Source organism: Elgaria multicarinata, chromosome 13 (genome assembly GCF_023053635.1).
Source record: "Elgaria multicarinata webbii isolate HBS135686 ecotype San Diego chromosome 13, rElgMul1.1.pri, whole genome shotgun sequence".
NCBI classification, from domain to species: domain Eukaryota; kingdom Metazoa; phylum Chordata; class Lepidosauria; order Squamata; family Anguidae; genus Elgaria; species Elgaria multicarinata.
This window is the reverse complement of record NC_086183.1, coordinates 33,106,596-33,127,097: the sequence shown is the minus strand read 5'-3', so window position 1 is coordinate 33,127,097 and position 20,502 is coordinate 33,106,596. Positions and strand designations below refer to the sequence as shown.

At 50.0% G+C, this 20,502-nt stretch overlaps 1 protein-coding gene across 1 annotated transcript in view; it reads left to right on the top strand.

The window, feature by feature from the left end:
- Positions 1-15,277, top strand: part of TIMM50 (translocase of inner mitochondrial membrane 50) — a 39,540-nt gene extending 24,263 nt beyond the window's left edge. Inside the window, exons 5-11 of the mRNA XM_063139772.1 lie at positions 902-960; positions 3,280-3,399; positions 5,782-5,886; positions 9,259-9,357; positions 11,924-12,080; positions 12,629-12,735; positions 14,682-15,277. Of these exons, the coding sequence (XP_062995842.1) occupies positions 902-960; positions 3,280-3,399; positions 5,782-5,886; positions 9,259-9,357; positions 11,924-12,080; positions 12,629-12,735; positions 14,682-14,783 (749 nt within the window). The 3' untranslated portion in view covers positions 14,784-15,277. The remainder of the gene's footprint in view (positions 1-901; positions 961-3,279; positions 3,400-5,781; positions 5,887-9,258; positions 9,358-11,923; positions 12,081-12,628; positions 12,736-14,681) is intronic.
- Positions 15,278-20,502: the final 5,225 nt, after the last annotated feature.

The window sequence follows — 20,502 nt, the reverse complement described above, 5'->3', positions numbered from 1 at the left end:
TGTTAGCAGACTTTTCCTGGCGAGCTATAGCAACACCAAAATGCTGCTTTTATTGTCCTGATAATACTTTTTTTGCCGGGGGGGGGGATTTTTCTTCCTGATATCGAATGGACTGATGAGTGAGAGGCACTTAAAATGAGTTTGATTAAAATAGCTTCCCCACCCCACCAAAAAAACCAAAAAACGTCCTGGAACTATTGTTCCTGATTTCTGAGGATGCCGAAATGGCTCTGTTCAATCTCTAGTTGGATACCATGTCAGAAACTGGTTTAAATGTGTGGCATGCACCCAGTAATGAAGGGCTTATCCTATAAAGAGAGACTGAAAGAACTGGGCCTGTTTAGCCTGGAGAAGAGAAGATTGAGGGGAGACATGAGAGCACTCTTCAAAGACTTGACAGGTTGTCACACAGAGGAGGGCCAGGATCTCTTCTCGATCCTCCCAGAGTGCAGGACACGGAATAATGGGCTGAAGTTACAGGAAGCCAGATTCCAGCTGGACATCAGGAAAAACTTCCTGACTGTTAGAGCAGTACGACAATGGAACCAGTTCCCTAAGGAGGTGGTGGGCTCTCCCACACTAGAGGCCTTCAAGAGGCAGCTGGACAACCATCTGTCAGGGATGCTTTAGGGTGGATTCCTGCATTGAGCAGGGGGTTGGACTCAATGGCCATGTAGGTCCCTTCCAACTCTACTATTCTGTGATTCTATGTAAGTGAAGTCTGTCAAAATACAGAGACAGACCCTCTCTCTTTTGCAAAGCATCCTTCAAACTTTAGCATCAAGGCGTGTCTAGAGCCAGAGGTGTGTATGTGTGTGTGTGTGTGTGTACATTGAAATTTTCACTACCATTGAAGTATGAGATGCTTACTGTGCTAGCCCTGTTCTCTATTGGCTTTCAGATCCAGTGGTGATTCAACAACTCCGAAGGTCATACAAATACTTCAAAGATTACAGACAGGTGAGTGAGAAGCCCTCCACGGTTTCGTGAAGTTTAGGCCTGTTTCAGAATCTGTTCCTAATTGTCCTGAAAAGGAAACAGACTCCCTAAATACCAGAGTGGGCTGTATCCCCATTGGGTGTAAAGAAGTAAGTTGCTCTGTTGGGATCAGTGGGTCACTGGCCACCAGAAGACGCCAGACCTCCGTGATAGACTGCAGTGGCCCCAGTTCAGGCCATCAGCTCTTTAAACCTGTTCTCAAAAGCAGGCTTCTGGTGGTAGAGGAACTAACCAACAAAAGCATGTCATCGGTTGCCCTGAAGTGGGAGAACGGCCACTGTGTGCCCAGTGACCAGCATGCTGAGTCAAGCTGCTGTGGGAGACGCCAACCCTACAGGGGTGGACAAGAGGGGTATTTAAAAAAGAAAAAAGGGGGAAAGCAGCCACTTGACCGGCTTGGGCTTCCCTTTCTCCCCGTCGGACAATAACTTGTGCCCACATTGTCAAAGTCTGCGGCTGCTCCTTCTGCATGAGGCTTTGTCCTGAAGCCGCCTCGTGCTGCTGCTGCACACTGTGAATCCCATCAGCTGTCAGGGTGATCAGCTCACGAGCCTGAACTTTGCCCTCGCAGGCGCAAGCTGTTTTCAGCCCAACAGATTTGCTGTGGTGGAGAAGAGCGCAAGTTCCTTCTAACACACGCACATCGCCGCGGCGGCAGAGGCTGGCATGTGGGGCTGCTGCTGCACCACCTACTCCCCGCTTCAGTATTGAGAGTCCAAAGTCTGGAGCAAGCACAGATGGGGGAGTCTGCTCTAGAGAGGCCGTAACGTCCTAGCAGCTGGTTCTGTGCGTCCGTTAGGTTGGGTGTAAAACAAACTGCAACCTTTGGGAGCCCTGGCCAAAGTTTCTCAGGCCAAAAAGGGACCCTGTTTGTAACAAGGTAATTAAATGTACCATCCTGGCTTTCACTCTCCTCTCCAGTGGGGCAGATCACCTTCTGGGCGGCATTTGAAGAAGTTCGCTTTCTCCTCTTCTCTCTCCTGTTCACAACTCCAAAACTCTTAGGTTAGGAGTGGTAAGGAGAATTGAAGAGGACTGGGTACCTAACATATTGGAGGTCTGCACATGTGTGCCCACACAACAAGCGCACGGGGCATTTTGGTGTTTGTAGAGGCTACTCCTTTCTTGCCTGCCAGTACAGCTCGGTTAATTGGTCCTTTTCCAGGCCAAAGCGATGCCTTAAACCAGTGGTTCCCAAACTTTTTCAGGTAACCGCCCCCTTGGTTCCAGAAACTCATGCCCAGTGCCTCCTGCTCACAGCCCCTTTAAATGGGAAGCACCCGCCGCAGACTTGCCGAGGGAGGGAGGGAAAAGAAAGCAAACACCTCTGTTTTGCAGCCGGCGTGGCGGGGCACACCAAGCAGAGTATGTCTCTTCATTAGCATTTTGGTGCTTTTGAAACATTTCAATTCACTGTTAAAAGGACTCTTCTTAAATGGTATTAATACATGTGTGGATTCTTCCCCTATATGACTTGGGACCAAACTACCTTCTCCCATAAAAATGTCCCTGGGTCTTAAGACCTACTGGAGAGGCACTTCTCGGAAAAGACCACCTGGAGCGCCCCCCTGCTGCCCATTTGCCTCTTAGCACCCCCCTATGCAATCCCACCGCCCCCAAGGGGGCAGTACCGCCCACTTTGGGAACCACTGCCTTAAACTGAGCAAAACGCCTGTTGTGACTGTGCTGATGTAGCCTTTTTGGCATATTTTGCATGCTGTTAACGCAAATGATCCTGAAATGACCAAGCAAAGGATAGGAGTCTGACCTTCAGGAAATGGGGACTCTTCTGCCTCTGAGGTACTGGCACGTGCATGCTCACTGGCACGTGCATGCTCACTCTCCCGCTTCTGAATGAGGAGGGATGTCGGAGTCAACATCAGTGTCCAAAAAGGAATTGCTAAACTCATGACTGAATTGAATAATTGGATTTTTGCCTTCTGTTCTTAGGGTTCTTAAAGCACATACTATAGTTGTGAACCGCCCAGAGAGCTTCGGCTATTGGGCGGTATAAAAATGTAATAAATAAATAAATAAAAGTCATGTGTTCATATTTTTCAATTAATAGATGAGATCTTGAAGCATCATCATCATCATAATTTATTTATTTATTTATTTATTTGTTACCCACCTCTCCCTCCGGATTGAGGTGGGGTACAACACAATATGCTAACAGGGACTGAAACCTAACCCAAATCTAACTTCCAGGCCTAACAAAGCCACCTTGGCAAGGGCCTGCCTTTTTTTATGGTGACAGTTGTGTGTTGCTTTCTTTTGCAGATGATCATAGAGCCCACCAGTCCTAAGCTGCTCCCAGACCCCCTGAAAGAACCCTATTACCAGCCCCCGTACACCCTAGTCATTGAACTCACGGACGTGCTCCTTCACCCTGAATGGTCGGTGCGTATCCCCTCCGAGCGCGTCAGTTCTTTCTGTTGTGAGCCTCACGTCGTCAAACTATGAGACCAGGCAGCCATTATTTATTATTCTTAATAATAATTAATAATTATTATTAATTATTAAGCCAAGAAGATGATCTTAGCAGCAGAGTGTGAACAGAAACCAACGGACTGATGTGAGAAGAAGGAAGGCCAGTCAGAAGAAGGTTGCCGTAGTCCAACCGAGAAATAACCAATGCATGAACAAGAGTCTTGGCAGAAGAGACAGACAAAAATGGTCGAATCCTGGCAATATTATACAGGAAAAAAACGACAGGATTTAGCTACTGCCTCAATATGAGGAATAAAGGAGAGCGATGAGTCAAATATGAAGCCAAGACTACGAGCTTCCTTGACTGGAGTAAGCGTAACATTATTGACAGTAAGAGAGAATGAGAGATGAGGAGAAGGTTTAGGAGGAAAAACAAGCCATTCAGTCTTTGCCATATGAAGTTTCAAACGACGATGAAGCAACCAAGCTGAGATATCTGAAAGACATGCCGAGACACGATCGTGAACATCAGGAGAAAGATCCGGAGATGAAAGATATAATTGTGTATCATCGGCATACAGATGATATTGGAGGCCATGAGATTGAATAAGATTACCCAAGGGCAACATGTATAAAGAAAACAACAACGGGCCAAGCACCGGGCCTTGACTGTTTGTCCAGGTGAACCGTGACCTGCGGCCTGGCCTTGTGTTTGGGGTGAATGCTAGTAGCCATTATTCACCTCGTAAGGGGCTCGGCTAGCTGAATGTGACCACTAGCTGAGCTACAGCGACCAGCCCAGGCTCTGTGGTGTTCCTGATTTGCACAGTGTGAAATAGACCAGAAGAGTTTGGCAAATTCTTCAGGGCACGCCTAAGGATGAGGAACTGCTTTGCCACGTAGCATGTGGGCTTGTATCTTGGCCTTCGCAATAGTGTTTCCAAAGTAAGTGCATTATGCAGGTGCCTCTCGTGTGTGGGGGAACACCTGGCTTCCTCCTCCTCCCACTCTGCTTCTGGTGCACAGTACTGATGCATGTAAACGTAGCGTAGCTGCCACAACATCCTTCCATCGAATGAGAACACGCTATTAAGGAAATACTTCCGAGGCACAGGACATGGAATGCCTTGGGCAGCGGGGAGGATGCGAATAGCCAGGAATGGAAGCATGGAATGGAGATGGTTCAGGCAGCTCAGGACAGAACTGATGGTTTGAATCATCCTGGAAGACTTACCCAATCCTAGAAACCGAGTGGCTAGCTGTGGCTACTTACTGGTGAGCAGAAGGCACTCTGCACACGCTTAGAGGCACCTGCATAATGGCTGAACCGTAGGAAGAACAGAGACCTGGCTGACCTGAGCTAAGGTGCCTCCGAGGTCCCACCTGAGCAGATATTCCATCAGGCTCTAGGTGGAAGGAGAGCTGGAAAGGCGGGTTGATGGCGGCCCCGCTGAGAAGCCAGCTTCCTCCCTCATGTCTCATCCAGCAGCCATTCTATTCCGTCGGTCTGTCGGAGAGGGAGAGGCAGGAAGTAGAGCCACACCATTGGCTCAGCTGCGGCTCCTTTCTTTAAGCCTTTTTTCCCCATTCCACCTGGTAATGATGAAAAGACCAGCAACACCCGGCCTTCATTACAGCCACATTGCAGCTTTGAGATGCATCACATCCGGTCATTAGAAGAACCTGCTAACATTGAGAGATGGGTTTTGGGGGGGTGGGGGTGTCTTGCGTTTTCTCCTTTTGCTTTTCTCTTCCTTCCCCTCCCCCTTTTCAGTTGGGTCTTCTTAGATTGTCAGCTTGAGGATAGGGACGGTCTTGTTTTTACTGATCTGTAACCCTCTGGCTGAAGAGCAAAGTGTAAAGGCTTTAAGGAATTAAATCATCAATAGGGAATGTTTGGGTAATAGCTTTAAGCTGCCCTGCCTGTACTGTGGCTTTTCTTGCCTTCCCGCTTGCAAAAAGATCCGAGATATCTATTTCTTTCCCTGCTCCTGTAAACGCGAACTGAGGTTGGGGCACCAGCAAGAGGTTCTGCATTCAAGAGGGCAGCCTTTGGCGTTTTTGCACTGGGGAAGCCTGGGGGATTTCTGGCCTCCCGCCCCGTCCCCAAACTGAGCCACCCAGCCTTGATCCGCTGCTGCGTTGGCCGGCAACGGTTCCTCCTGTGTCGTTGGGTTTTGTCTTTGTCTCGTGATTCTGCTTCCCTTTCTCTCCCTTCTCCTGCTCTCGTCTGACCCTATTTCATTATTTATTTTATTACTTATTGTTGTATTTCTATCCCGCCTTTTCTCCTGCAAGGAACCCAAGGCGGCGTACGTAATCCTCCTCCTCTCCACTTTATTTTGTCCTCAGTTAGTGACCGGATGGCGCTTCAAAAAGAGGCCCGGCATCGACAACCTGTTCCAGCAACTGGCGCCGCTCTACGAAATCGTCATCTTCACGTCCGAGACAGGCATGGTGAGTCCTCCCTCGCTGCACCCAGCCCCTCCCGGCTTGGCTCCCTGAGCCCAGGTGAATCACGCATGTTCAGAGGACGCTAAATTGGCATAAGGCGACCTCCAATCCCGTGATGTGCTCAGGAAGCGAGGGGTGGCGGCATAATTTTGGGTGCCTCCAGCTGTCCTCTAGCAGCAAATTCCCATGAGTGCACGGTGTCCTCTTGTTCTCCCTCCTCCAGCTCACACTCCCCCACACCCCGGCTTTCGTGTTTACTGTAAGGAAAGCAACAGAGCTGTGGGTGGGAGGCCACTGAGAATGAACTTGCAAGGCTCTCACATGGGAGGGGACCAGGCTTGAGGTTGTTCCAAGACTCAAGTTTACAACTTTGGGGGCACTTCAGCTTATAAAAGAAGGGGAGTAAGGAGGAGACATGATAGAGAAGTGTATAAACGATGCATGGTGTGTGGTGGGGGTGGGGGGTGGCAGAGGGAAATGGATAGGGGAGAGGTTTTCTCAGTCTCTCCTAATACCATAATACTAGAACCTGGGTTCATCCAGTGAAGCGGAGTGGCGGGAGATTCAGGGCAGATAAATGAAAGGACGTTTTCGCACAACTCGTAGTCAGACTACAGCTTTAGCTGCCACGAGATGTGGCCACGGCTGTCAACTTGGATGAGGCCTATCCTCAAGCTGACAATCTAAGAAGACCCAACTGAAAAGGGGGAGGGGAAGGAAGGGAAAAGCAAAAGGAGAAAACGCAAGACACACACCCCCACCCCCCCAAACCCCAACTCTCAATGTTAGCAGGTTCTTCTAATGACCGGATGTGATGCATCTCAAAGCTGCAATGTGGCTGTAATGAAGGCCGGATGTTGCTGGTCTTTTCATCATTACCAGGTGGAATGGGGAAAAAAGGCTTAAAGAAGGGAGCCGCAGCTGAGCCAATGGTGTGGCTCTACTTCCTGCCTCTCCCTCTCCAACAGACCGACGGAATAGAATGGCTGCTGGATGAGACATGAGGGAGGAAGCTGGCTTCTCAGCGGGGCCGCCATCAACAGCTACCAGTCTCGATGGTGGTGTTCTACCTCCAGGACCCCAAGCAGCGTGCTTTTGCATACCGGTCCATGGGGAACGCGAGAGGGAGGGTGCTCTTGCACTCACGGCCCGCTTGTGGCTTCCCATTGGGGCATCTGGTTGCCCGCTGTGCAAAAATTAAAAGAAAACTGAGCTTCTTGGAATCCTGGATTTTGTGCCAGAAGCCAAATCTCTTTTTCTTTCCCCTTTCTTCCCTCCTCATCCCTTTTTCCTTGTGTGTCATGCCTTTTTTAGAATGTCAGCCTGAGGGCGAGGACTGTCTTCTTTACTGATTGATTGCAAGCCTTTTGGGCTGAGTTGCGGGACAAAAATACTATAAATAAATCCCACGCCCGTGTGGTGCAAAGGCAGACTGATGTCCCGCGGTTCTGACCAGGGTCCCCACAGCCTTGCCAAGGCCTGTGGAATTTGTGCGTGATTGGAGAAGGCAGGGAAGTTCTGCCTGCCTGCTTTGCACCTCCTGGGCCAGCCTCCTCCCTTCCACTTCTCCTTTCTCACGCTTGAGTGGCAGGGGAGTCCCACAGGGGAGCGTGCCGCTGCTCATTTGAATATGTATGGGTCCAGCCGGGCTCCTTTCAGCCTATTGAATCTGGGCTATTACTGTGCTAATTGAGTGGGTCTGTCCTTGGGGGAGAAAACAAGGGCTAGGCACGGTCAGGAGACTTGTGGGCAAAAGACAAGGAGACTTGTGGGCAAAAGACAAGGAACTCCTCCCGGAAGGGTCCTGGGTCCATGTCTGGCTTGTCTGCTGTTATTCAGCACATGCGATTCTTTTAAGCTGAGTCACAAGCAGTTCTCCTGGTTTAGAGCTGTGACTTTAGTCAATGTGAGAGGACCGAGTGTGTTGATCTGTGATGCTGTCCGGTTTTAACAGCCCCACGGTGATTCATTCTTAAGAAGGTGTCCTGTTAACAACACACTACTGTGTGGTGATCTTCTTTGGTAGCTCTTCCACATTCATGGAACTCCTTTCTGTCAAAGGTCTGCTAAAAGCCTAGCCTGGGCATATTGTGGAAACGGTGCAAGATGATCTGTTCTGAGCCTGCCTTTTGGCGTTGTCTCTGTGTCCGTGCTGCTGCCCGCCATTCACCTCTGAGATGTACACCTTCTCAGAACGAATAAACTAAACTGCAGCTTGGCCTCGCTGCGGAATCGTGGCACACGGTGTTAGCATTGCAACAGGCCCAAACATGTTTGCCGGTATCAGAGGCAGTCAGCCTGTATATACACCAGTCGCTGGGGAACATGGGCAAAGGGTGCTGTTGATCTCATGTCCTGTTTGTTGGTCGACAACTGGTTGTCCACTGTGGGAACAGAACGCCGGCCTAGATGGAGCCTTGGTCTGACCCAGCATCAGGGCTCTTCGGAGGTTCTTACGTACTTATGAGTGATCCTCAATGAGGGTGTGACTTACTGCTCTCGCTGGTGCCCGTTCTTCTTGCCAGCAAGTAGACACAGCCCAGTACTATTTTGATGATGTACCCTGAAACTGCGAGATGAACCACTCCGTGGCCAGGCTCGCACAATCAGTGGGCAGGTTAAAATGATCGTGGAAGGAAAACAAGACACGGGGGCTGATTTTCCTCCCCATGTGCGCCCGTCACAGGTTGTCGTGACATGCAAACCTGGCAAGGTTGGCTGGCTGGGGTGGATCGCAAACCGCTCAGCAACCCTAGAACAAGCCATGGGTTTCAGAGTGGTTTGCAAATCACGCCAGCCAGCCAGCCAGCCAGCCACCCTTGCAGGGTTCAGATGCCTTGACAAGCTGCACCGGATGAGGGTTACTATGCTCCATAGGCAGCTTGCGACCTGCATGTGCAGGGAGGGAAAATAAGCGGTCATTGTCACACACGGCGGCTTAAATAAGCCACTGTGGTTTGCAGCATATGCCGGGCACCCATTCTGTAACCCAACCTCTGCTCCTAGGTTGTCCTATCAACTGAACTTGGTGAGGGTGGGTTGTTGCCCTGGCTAATGAACCACTCAGAACCTTAGGGTCACGGGTGGTTTGTTAATCATGCCAAGGAATCACCCACGCCGGGTTCAGACCACAACCTACCAGAGGGATTGGGTTATTGGATGGATGCCCCACACACAGCCCAAACCACAGTGGCTTATTTAAGCCACCATGTGTGACAATGACTGTATGAACTGGACCAGTGAGACCACATGTCCTACTGAACCTCCATCACATGTGCTAAAATTCTTCAGCCTGAATTGATGTTTGTAAAGTAATTTTAGAAATACTTTGGGCTGCAAGGTAATTCCGTCCATCTCTCCGTCTCTGTGTTCCAGACGGCGTTCCCCCTCATAGACAGCGTCGACCCTCACGGGTTCATCTCCTACCGGCTTTTCCGCGATGCCACCCGTTACATGGATGGGCACCATGTGAAGGTAAGGCATGGTGGCTTCTGGATGATTTGGAGGCCAAGGCAGCGGAGATGTCCAGTGGTCTTATACTATGGGCTGCAATATTTCCAATGAGGGATAGTGGTTAAGAGTGTTGGCCAGGAATGGGGAGGCCCAAATAGAAATACTCTTTCTCTCTCTCTGCCTAAACTTCAGCTGGTACAAAACAGGGCAGCCAGACTGTTAACAGGGACTGGCCGACGAGACCACATTACGCCAGTCCTTTTCCAGCTTCACTGGCTGCCAGTCCAGGTTCGGGCCTGATTCAAAGTGCTGTATTAACATTCAAAGCCCTAAACAGCTTGGAGCCAGGCTATCTGAAGGAACGCCTCCTCCCATATGTACCTGCCCAGACCCTAACGTCATCCTCAGGGGTCCTTCTCTGTGAGCCCCTGCCAATGGAAGTGAGGCAGGTAGGCTACTAGGTGTAGGGCCTTCTCTGCTGTGGCACCCTAGAGCATTTCACCTGGCACCTACGTTATACTCTTTTCGACGCCAGGTGAAGACCTTTTTATTTTCTCAGTATTTTAACAGTTTGTCATCTTAGCTTTTTAACTTGGCTGTTTTAAATCTGTATTAATCTCTGCCTTGCTCCTTGTTTTTATCCTGGTTGTGCTTTTATATTGTACTTTTATACTATGTTTTTATACTGTTGTTTGTTTTATACTTTGAATTGTCTTCATGGTTTTAATTTTTGTGAACGGGCGACTGCCCAGAGAGCTTCGGCTATAGAAATGCAGTAAATAAATAAATAAACTGCCCCGCAAGGTTGTTGTGAGGATAAATTGGGGGTGGGGGAGGAGAATCATATGTGCCACCATGAGCTCCTTGGACAGAAGGTGGGATATAAATGTATTAATAAATTAAAAGAAAATAAATGAATATGCTGGTAAGTTCAGGAACTGGAAACTCATTTTAATATACTTAGATCATAGTTCTTGTTCTTAGCTGTCAGGATCTAGCACATGATAAATCACCGGAGAAAATTACCGGGCTGCAGCAGCGTATTGTGTTAACTTTAACGGCCACCTTTACCTCCAAATAAAATACAAAGGGTGACAAGTGTAGGCAAAGCTTACTCAGAGATGTGAACGCTCTGCTTCCGTTCATGTTTTCCTGCCTCAGCCCAGGTTTTATGCTCTTCATGGTTTTAATTTTTGTGAACCGCCCAGAGAGCTTCAACTATTGGGCGGTATAAAAATATAATAAATAAATAAATATCGTGCGCTCTTGGTTTACCTGGGGCTCTCAGTTCCAAGTAAAGGCTTCTGGGAAAGGGCTTTAAAGGCTGATGGCCATGCCCAGACGCACCCAGGGGGCTTGGTTAGGTGAGCAGTGCTTTTCATAGAATCATAGAATAGCAGAGTTGGAAGGGGCCTACAAGGCCATCTAGTCCAACCCCCTGCCCAATGCAGGAATCCACCCTAAAGCATCCCTGACAGATGCTTGTCCAGCTGCCTCTTGAAGGCCTCTAGGGTGGGAGAGCCCACAACCTCCCTAGGTAGCTGGTTCCATTGTCATACCGCTCGAACAGTCAGGAAGTTTTTCCACACAAGCCCCTGGTCAGGGCAGCCTTCGTGACGTGTTTCAGGATAACCTGGCCCCTCTAGCAGTCTGCCAGGGCTCCTTTGCCTGTTCAACAAGCCCAGACAGGAGCAAGGTGGAAACGCCAGATGTACTCCTCATGTTCTGCAATGCGATTCCCTGGTGTCTGCTCTCCACAATAGGGTGTGGGTGATTTTGCTGGGCTTTGCTTTGCTGCAAGCCTGCCTTCTGTCTGCCCGCCCGCCCGCCCTCTCCCCCACCCCCTTCACCTCCCATCTGCTGCCCCGGAGCCGGTGGGGTGTCTCTTTCTGTCCATGGTGTGCGCTTGCCGTCTCTGTGTGCTGATTGTTGGGAGTTCCCCTCCCCTCCTGCGGGGAGCAATCCTGCTGTTCTCCAGACAGTAGAGCTGTAAAAGGTCTATACTGACATTGCTGAGTTAAAGATGTAGAAAGCGGCGGAGGGGATGTGGCTGACTGGGAGTCTGCTGATATAGCTGGAACTCTCAAGAGGTCAGGAGAAAATGTTTAATGGGATGAGCGTGGATCCGTAGGGAGGAGTTATTTAATTGCAGGGCGGAAGACGATTTCTGCTTAATTCCTTCAAATGAAATGGTTTTCATTGCATTGGAGATTTGGACCAAAGAGAACACCTGAAAGGGACAACCTCTCTTAATGTTACTATGACAGCAAGCAGACAGACATTGTGTCTGTACCACATGCATCCATTCATACTCGTTTAAAAAGAGAGAGAGAGAGATTAACAGATGTTTATTGATTGAATTCAAAATGCTAAAAAGTAGGTTCCGATCCTTCCATAAGACAAGTTCTCCAAAGAAACGAGACGCCTTCTTTTGTTGAGCTAATTTAATAGTTCAAATTCGGCCGGGTGGGGGCGGGGAGTCTTTCAAGTTGGGCAGAATCCTTCCAAAAATGGGCGTGTTTTTGAAGCGCTTACCTTACCTGATCGTTGGCACCATCCTGCCTCTGTATCCTCTTCCTCCTCTTAGGATATCTCCTGCCTGAACAGAGACCCGGCCAAAGTGGTGGTGGTGGACTGCAAGAAAGAGGCCTTCCGCCTGCAGCCCTTCAATGGCATGGCGTTGAAGAAGTGGGACGGGAATTCGGAGGACCGGACGCTCTTTGACCTCGCTGCCTTTCTGAAGAGTAAGGAGAGAATCGCTTGAACTAACCTTGGCTGCGGGCTGGGGAGCGGGATGTGCCAACTCCAGTGGGGTGGGAGAATCCCCATTCTGGGCTGTTTTATGAAGGAGACTCCTCAAGGAGCAGCTGTAGCACGCGCATTTCCCAAGTCCATGATAGCAGCAGGCAGGTGCAGGATTTAAGATCTAGGGAAACTCTTGTCTTGTCGTGTTTCTGCATAGCAAGTTTCTCTCTCTTATAGCTGCGGAGAGAAGCTTCAGCATGTCCAGGCTTTGCCAGGTGAATTACCGGAAGGCCAAGGGAAGCTGAGTAGGACTTCCCACAGGGCCCAGGGCGTGGGGTGGGGTGGAGGGGGACGGCCCTCTGCATAACTCCTTCCTCCCCGTTGGCGAACAGAATGCGGAGTTATACAAAGGCAGGGGAAACGGCTGGTACGCGTACTTTTAAGCTGCGGAGTGTGAGTTTGCTCGGTGAAAAACTTACCTTGGCCTTGTACCTATAAAGATGGGCAATTTTCGGCCGAGGACACCTTTTATGCTTGTTTCCCACAGCCGTTGCCTTGAGCGGAGTAGAAGACGTCCGGTCAGTGCTGGAGAACTACTCCTTGGAGGAGGATCCGCTGGAGGCGTTCAAACGCCGGCAGTCCCAGCTGGAGCAGGTGAGCGTGAGGGCTTGGTTTCGGGGCAGAGGCCCTTCCTCTAAGAACCTCTGGCCTACTGCTGTTGTGCTGGTGCCAGACGTCCGGGTGAGGAAGTTGGCAACAATGCCAAATGTTTATTTTGGAGAAGGGCTACTGACACGGCTCCCAAGAAAGAAGCCTGCTGCCCTGAAGCATGCGGAGGAGGCTGTGCTCTTGTAGCAGCTCCACCACACCAGATTTTCCTGGGTTTTCTGCAATTAAAGTGATATCAGGTGCACACACGCCCCGCGTTGTTGATGCAGCTCACCTGATATCACGGCTTGGGACCACAATACCTGACGGAACGCCTCTCCCGACATGAACCTACCCGGACACTGCGCTCAACATCTAAGGTCCTCCTCCGAGTGCCGACTCCGAGGGAAGCTTGGAGGATGGCAACAAGGGAGAGGGCCTTTTCAGTGGTGGCCCCCCAATTATGGAATTTATTTATTTATTTATTTATTTCTTGCATTTCTATACCGCCCAATAGCCGGAGCGCTCTGGGCGGTTCACAAAAATTAAAACCACTCAAAGTATAAAACAACAGTATAAAACCATAATATAAAATACAATATAAAAGCTCAACCTGATAAAAACAGCAGCAATGCAAAATTACGAATTTAAAACACCGAGTCAAAATTTATTTATAGACTGTTAAAATGCTGGGAGCATAAAAAGGTCTTCACCTGGCGTCTAAAAGCATATAATGTAGGTGCCAGGTGAACCTCCTTAGGGAGCTCATTCCACAGCCGGGGGGCCACAGCAGAGAAGGCCCTCCTCCTGGTAGCCAGCTGCCTCACTTCCTTATTTATTTATTATTTATTTATTTATTACATTTCTGTACCGCCCAATAGCCGGAGCTCTCTGGGCGGTTCACAAAACCCTTCCTTTGGCAGGGGCTCGCGGAGAAGGACCCCTGAGGATGACCCTAGGGTCCAGGCAGGAATTATCTCCCTGATGAGGCTTGCCTGACACCAACATTGTTATCTTTCAGGCGCCAAGTCAAGACTTTTCTCTTCTCCCAGGCATTTAACAATGCTAAGTTTGTTTGTTTTTTAATGGCCCCCAGAACTGTTGTTTTTAAATGGATACCGTTGTTTTTATACTGTTTTTGTTTTTGATGGTTTTAAATTTTGTATACTTTTTAATGTTCACTGTTTTTAACTTTAGTAAACCACCCAGAGAGCTTCAGCTATGGGGCAGTATATAAATGTAATAAATAAGTAAATAAATTGTAGGGGTTGGCATTTCAGGCTGCAGTCCAGGGTTTTAGATAGAGGCATCCCAAGGGGAAAGGGAAGTGGACATCTTGATTGGATTGGACAGTTGAGGCTTAGGTATATATTTTTCATCACTACACAGCATTTAGCGTGTTCGAAATTGTTCATGTGCATTTTTGCCCTAACCCTCAATCACAACCGTTAAAGGTAGACCACCGTTGTTATGCCCATTGGAGGCTGAGCAATAGCGATTCCAACCAAAGATTTACCCTCTCACCCTCTTGAGCTCCCGGCCTACCTGTACCAACACCTGATTTCTTAGGGTTGCAACTTCCCTGCTTATCTAAGCTCCCGACAGGGAAAATACTGCCAAAATGAAACTGTAGGATGCAACACAGTTCTTGATCAGAGACTGTGGTCCCACAACGTCTTTCAGATGCCCCAGTTGGCCTTGGGATCAGTATCTCCCACACCAGGCTGGCCCTGCTGTTTAACTGCACATGGGAAGCACCTGAAGGAGAGTGCCTCTGAGGATGCACAGAATGCCACTTCTGTGCATCTACACTAGTGCTACCACACTAGCCTGCTGCATCTCGGGGAAGGGGGCGTTCAGTGCTGTGAGGGGCTGCATTGAAAGACTCCTTGGTGATGGCTCCCTCCCTCCCTCCCTCCCTCCCTCCTTCCCTCCGTGTCTCCTTCTCTCAGGAAGAGCAGCAGCGCCTCTCTGATCTCTCGCAACACAAGAAGAAGCAGCTCTTCCTGGGCTCCTTGGCAAGCCGGCTGTGGCCTCGCTCCAAACAGCAGTGACCGTGACGCTTCCCAGCACAGCCCTGCCGCCCACAAGTGGACTTCTCAGCCGTTCCAGTGCCTGGTGGTGGGAACGGTGCCCCCCCCCCGGAGAAGGCAGTGAACGCACGGGGGGCGTAGACTTTGGCCCAAAGGTGACACGGATCGGGGCGCAAGAGCTGGCCCACTCTCACCCTCCGCTTAAACTCCAGCAGCAATATCCCCTCCACGACCGAGGCAGCTGTGTGCAGCGCCCTTTCCCAAACGTTTTTCCAGAGTGGACTCTCTGGTGGCCTCGAGAGCAACCTCCTCTCTGGGTAGCCAAGGAAGTGCGCCGCCTCCTCATCAGAGCCAGGGAAGGGGAGAGCCAGGGTGGGGCCTGCTCCTCGGTTGCTTCCGGATCACTTTTTCACACACCGTTATCATGTTCTCTCAGATTTGAGACCAGTTTGCTACTCTGTTGGGGTGAACGGAAATGAATGTTGGATGTTCTCTCAAATAAATGGTCATCTTTATAGTGACGGCTTCTGCCCTGTCAATCCGGGCTTTCCCGCAAGTGAGGAGAGGGGCGTAAAGAGCCGTGAGGCCCCAGTGGATGGGGAGGTGGGTGGGTTTGAATCTCCACGTTCTGCCGGTGGAAAAGCTGCCTGTGCGAAGGTGGGCAGAGTTTCCAGTGCAATGTCGAGTAGAGCAGAGCTCAAGCTCCGCCTTTCCCCCGCCCTCCACATCTTGATGCAGGAAAGTCCGCTCTAGTCTTCATCCTGAGTCCAGAGTCGGATGTAAACAGGAAAGAAAGCCAGCTGGAATATATTGGGTGGGGAAAGCGGAGAGGACCGGGCCCTTCTAGAGAAAGAGCACGGAGTGGTCTGAAGGTGTTTTGCTTCCGCTGCGCTATGCAGCAACTTTTTGCAACTGGCGTGATTCACCCCCACCCCCACCCCACCCCAAATGTCAGTGGTAGAAAATCCAGTCCTGCGGAGTAGACTTTTTTTACTGGTGTCTGGGACTGCCCTGCTCTGCATGGATAGTGTAGATAATTCGCTGTTCAACTGCAGTATTATACTGAGCATGGGAAATTCAGCATCCTGAAGACTTGAGCTTGCGTTGGCAAACACACCTACCTCAAGAGAAAGAACACGGGTTTGCAGCTGTGTGCACACCGGCACAGAGCTCCAAAAGATAAAGAATTGGGTGAGAAACCTCTAAAACCAGCAAGTGTACCGCTTCCACCCCAAATATGGCTGTTAGAAGGGGGAAAGGAACTTCACATTCCTGCCTTCAAGCAACGTTCCCTCCCCCCTCCTTTTTTGGAGCTGGGGTATCTGGCTAAAACCCACCCTGCACTTAATACGTGGAAGGCAACGTAATTGTTCACCCCTGCCTTCAAAAGTACCAGTGCTCTTGCGCAAATGCCCAGGTTGGCTCTACATTGCTTTGGGTGTAGGGTGGCAGAGCTGAAATCTCGCAGGTGAGGGCTCGCTTCCATTTCCTCAACTCTGTAATGGGCACAATAGTGTACCAGATATTATGCAGGCAAAGCAGGTAGTGTTTGTAAACTTATCATAGAATCATAGAATAGTAGAGTTGGAAGGGGCCTCTAAGGCCATCGAGTCCAACCCCCTGCTCAATGCAGGAATCCGTCTTAAAGCATCCCTGACTGAGGGTTGTCCAGCTGCCTCTTGAAGGTCTCTAGGGTGGGAGAGCCCACCACCTCCCTAAGTAACTGGTTCCATTGATGTACTGCTCTAACAGTCAGGAATCTGGCTTCCTGTAACTTCAGCCCGTTATTCCGTGTCCTGCAAACTGCAAGCATCTAAAGGCAAGATCAGCCTCCCAGCATCTTTGTAGGCCTGCGTGGTACAGCCCAAATCTTGCTTCTGCAATTACCGCAGTTCCAGCCCGGTGAGTCACGGGCATTTCCCTTCTGTGGTCTTTCTTTTTTTCCAGGGCAACCAGAACCCACTACTTGCTGCAGTCTCCTTTTCCTTTCCTACCTTATTCTTCTTAGAAAGAATGTACGTGGGGGGTGGGGGAGAGAGACATTTCCCGACAGGAACCGATTCCAGATCTTTCCCACACTCCCCCCCCCCTTTCTCTTCTCCCTCCCCCAAAGAAAATGCATTTCCAGGCTGTCTAAGCCGGACATGCTGAGGAGGGGAACAGGAGAGGGCTAAACAGCTGAGGGGGGTTTGCAGGGGGAGAGCAAACACATGAGTGTTTAGAGCATAAACAGGACGTCAGCCTGGAAGGACGTCTGCATCCCCTCCTGGATGCTTTTTAACAGCAAGGTTATGTGGCACTGATAATTCCCTTTCTTTGCTTCCAAAAAAACAGGAAGAAGGGGGCGGATTTCTCTCTGCGCTGTAAGAGTAGGTGATCTGAGGCTGGGTGGGGAGAAGGGCGCCTTCCAAGCTGGCTATCCTAAACTAGTTCTAATATTTGGAACGGCTGTTGTGAGCCATGGGAATAATCCGTTGTCAGTAGTTAAGCACATGGTAAGCCGTGCCTGCTGAGGATGCCCAGCTCTGCAGGCTTATGGTCATTCGGCGTCATCCTGCCAGCCACCTGCTTTGGAGTAACTCCCCGTGCTTAAATTCCCTCCTGCCCAATTTCCTCTTGGGATTCTGTGCCTATACAGTCGCTAGCAAAGTCACGAGGAATTGCGCTGACTGAGAATAGCAGAGAAATACACGTATGTGGGTGGGTGGGCAGAAAGATTAGGGGAGTGGGAGGCACAGGTAACTGACCTTGGGAGGGGAGGTCAGCGGGCACCCTGAGCCCCAGGACTGGTGTGTCAAAGAACAGGCATGGAACGAGTGTCAGGTCTTGGAGATGCTCTCGAAAGCGTCTCCCGGAATAAACCCGGCCGGTTCCTGGACATGCACTCCGACACCTGCTTTGAGCAGCACCTGCCTCGACTCTTGGGCTGGGAAGGCTGCTAGTTCTAATACAGCTTCTCTCATAAGGACGCCTCCTTCCCCCTCCCCCCGCCTCAAATAAATAAATAAATCCCAGAGTTGCCAAGGTCTTGTCTCATTGCTTCCTGTTTGGTGTGTATAATGAATCCGTTTCCTGGACCTTTTGACATTACCTCACCCTCCGCCTGCTGTTCTGTCTCCCACTTCTCTCCCCACCCCTCCCCACCCCCTAGCCTTCCTGGTTTAGTTGCAGAGAAGCTGTGAGAGGCGCATTTCAGAGTGCATTGGGGGGGAAGTTTGAGAATAAAACGGCTGTGGATGTTGCTGCCACAAGGTTAAAAGTTTTCCGAGGTGTTCCTGGACACTGCTGGGGGTGGGTCTCAATGAGAAGATCACGGAGGGATTTCACACACAGCACTTAGTTCAACTATGGGATTTGCTCCTACCAGGCCCGGTGATGGTAGAGGCCTTGCTGTGCAGGTGGGAGGTCCTGGCATCTCCAGTTGAAAAGGGCCTTCCAGAACCTGAAGAGCCATGGAGGCACGCCTGGGCTACTATAAGGCAGCTCCCTGTGTTCCTAATAGAGGGTGACCTCCTGAGAAGAGACAAGGAGGGGAAGGGGGTTCTTCCTGAAATGCATTGCTTCACGGCAGCGTGTTCTTTGAAGAGAGCTTGTGTTCTCGGACAGGTGTGCTTCCTCCCCCCCCCCCTTTAATTGGGTCCACCAGTTGGAGCCAGGTGCAATATGGCGTGTTGGTGCCTATACGTTTAAGAGTGTGCACAAATACAAATCCGTATCTGAGTTACTACAAATCGGATTCTAGCAGCCTAATTTTGGCGGTAGGGAGGGTTTTGGTTGCTGCTGTTAAAACAACGGGTAGTCAGAAATCCTTGCTCATTTACTGCAACGATCTACCGGCAGATCCAGTTCAAACGTCTGCCCTCATCTGTTCTGGGGCAAACTTGTTAAGTTCTCAAGAGAGTTTCCTGAGGCCCAAGGGTCTTTGGACCTACTTGAAGTGACTGCCCAAGAGCATTCCCCATGATTTCCCACAATGCACAGAGAAGCGTTCCCATCCGGGTGCCCTCCAGCTGTGCTTGACTGCAACTCCCAGCATGCCCCAGCCTTAGAGTTGTACTCCCAACACATCTGGAGGGCATCAAGTTGGAGAAGGCTGCCACTGAGGTTCTCTGACAGATGTCCAAAGGAAAGTTTGCACATCCGCTCCTGGGGGGACATGGCACCAGGATAAGCAGAAAGGCCAGGCAAAGGGCATCACTTGGAGAAGGGGGTCAGGGAATGTGACGAGCTGGGCCAACCCCCTCGCTATCCCACCAAGATCCCATGTTTGGAAGAGGCCAACCTGCGTTGTGCACTAAGCAGGTGCTTCTAGCAGAAGAGGCTGCTAAATGGAGGGCTGTTCCAGCAGCTTGCTATTCCTGCTGCCAAGCTAACATAACTGAGAGACGTTCCCTTGAGGCTTCCAAAGAATGCATCTTTTTCATGCTGGTTGGTGGCAGGTGTGAAAGCCATGGGGAAACGGGGTTAGGGGTCAGGGGTCTGGAAACAAAGCCCTATGAAGAGAGACTGAAAGAACTGGGCAGGTTTAGCCTGGAGAAGAGAAGATTGAGGAGAGACATGATAGCACTCTTCAAATACTTGAAAGGTGGTCACACAGAGGAGGGCCAGGATCTCTTCTCAATCCTCCCAGAGTGCAGGACACGGAATAACGGGCTCAAGATACAGGAAGCCAGATTCCGGCTGGACAACAGGAAAAACTTCCTGACTGTTAGAGCAGTACGACAATGGAACCAGTTCCCTAGGGAGGTGGTGGGCTCTCCCACACTAGAGGCCTTCAAGAGGCAGCTGGACAAGCATCTGTCAGGGATGCTTTAGGGTGGATTCCTGCATTGAGCAGGGGGTTGGACTCGATGACCTTGTAGGCCCCTTCCAACTTTGCTATTCTATGATTCTAGGGCAGCAGGATGGTGATACAACAAAACTTCAGAGAGGACTCTGTACGTGTGGCTGTGTTCGCTCTACAGTTGTGAAATACTGAACCAGAATGCCTTGGACAACCTGGAAGACTTGTTCTTTCTTCTCTGTGTTTGAAAGTGCCATAATGCTTCTCAGCCACCCGTCAGAGGGAGAGTGACGCCCAAGTGTTCTTAGTGCGGTCAAGCCAGTTTGAAACATTTTCGCAAGCGCTGCCCCCTCGCTAAGTTCTTGTCCATGAAAGGTTAGAAGATGATTCACAGGTTTGTATAAAGGACAATCAAGGCCATACTGAAATTTAATATGTAGATACCCAAAACATTTCTCTCATACCTTGGGTAATAGCTGGTGAAATCTCAAAAAATACTGAAAAGGCTAGATTGCAGAACAGGGCAATGTCCCTCAGACTTTTGGAAGCAGAAGAAATGATACGTATTTTAAGTATCTTCAGGTACATTACACCATTTTCTTTGTGCATCATTCCGCCTTCGGCTTGTGGCAATTGATGCTGAGCTTTTTTGTCAAACACACCTTGGAGGAAGGGTGGGATATTGTATGTCAGAAAGATAAATTGTAAAATCAAAAGATGAGGTTTGGCTTTCTAGGCTCTCAATAGCAGGAAGACGGTGGGACAATATTGTCTGCAATTATCAGTTGCAGCTGGGGTGTGTAGAATCTAAACTTGGTGGAAATTGCTTTTTATTGCTCAGAAAACACAGTTTTCGCCCTTTCCTAATGTGTCTCCGTTCCCCACGCTGCTGGCAGCAGACAAGGCGGAGACAGAAATCCTGGTGTTTCCTTCCATTCATGCTTGGAGCAAGAATGT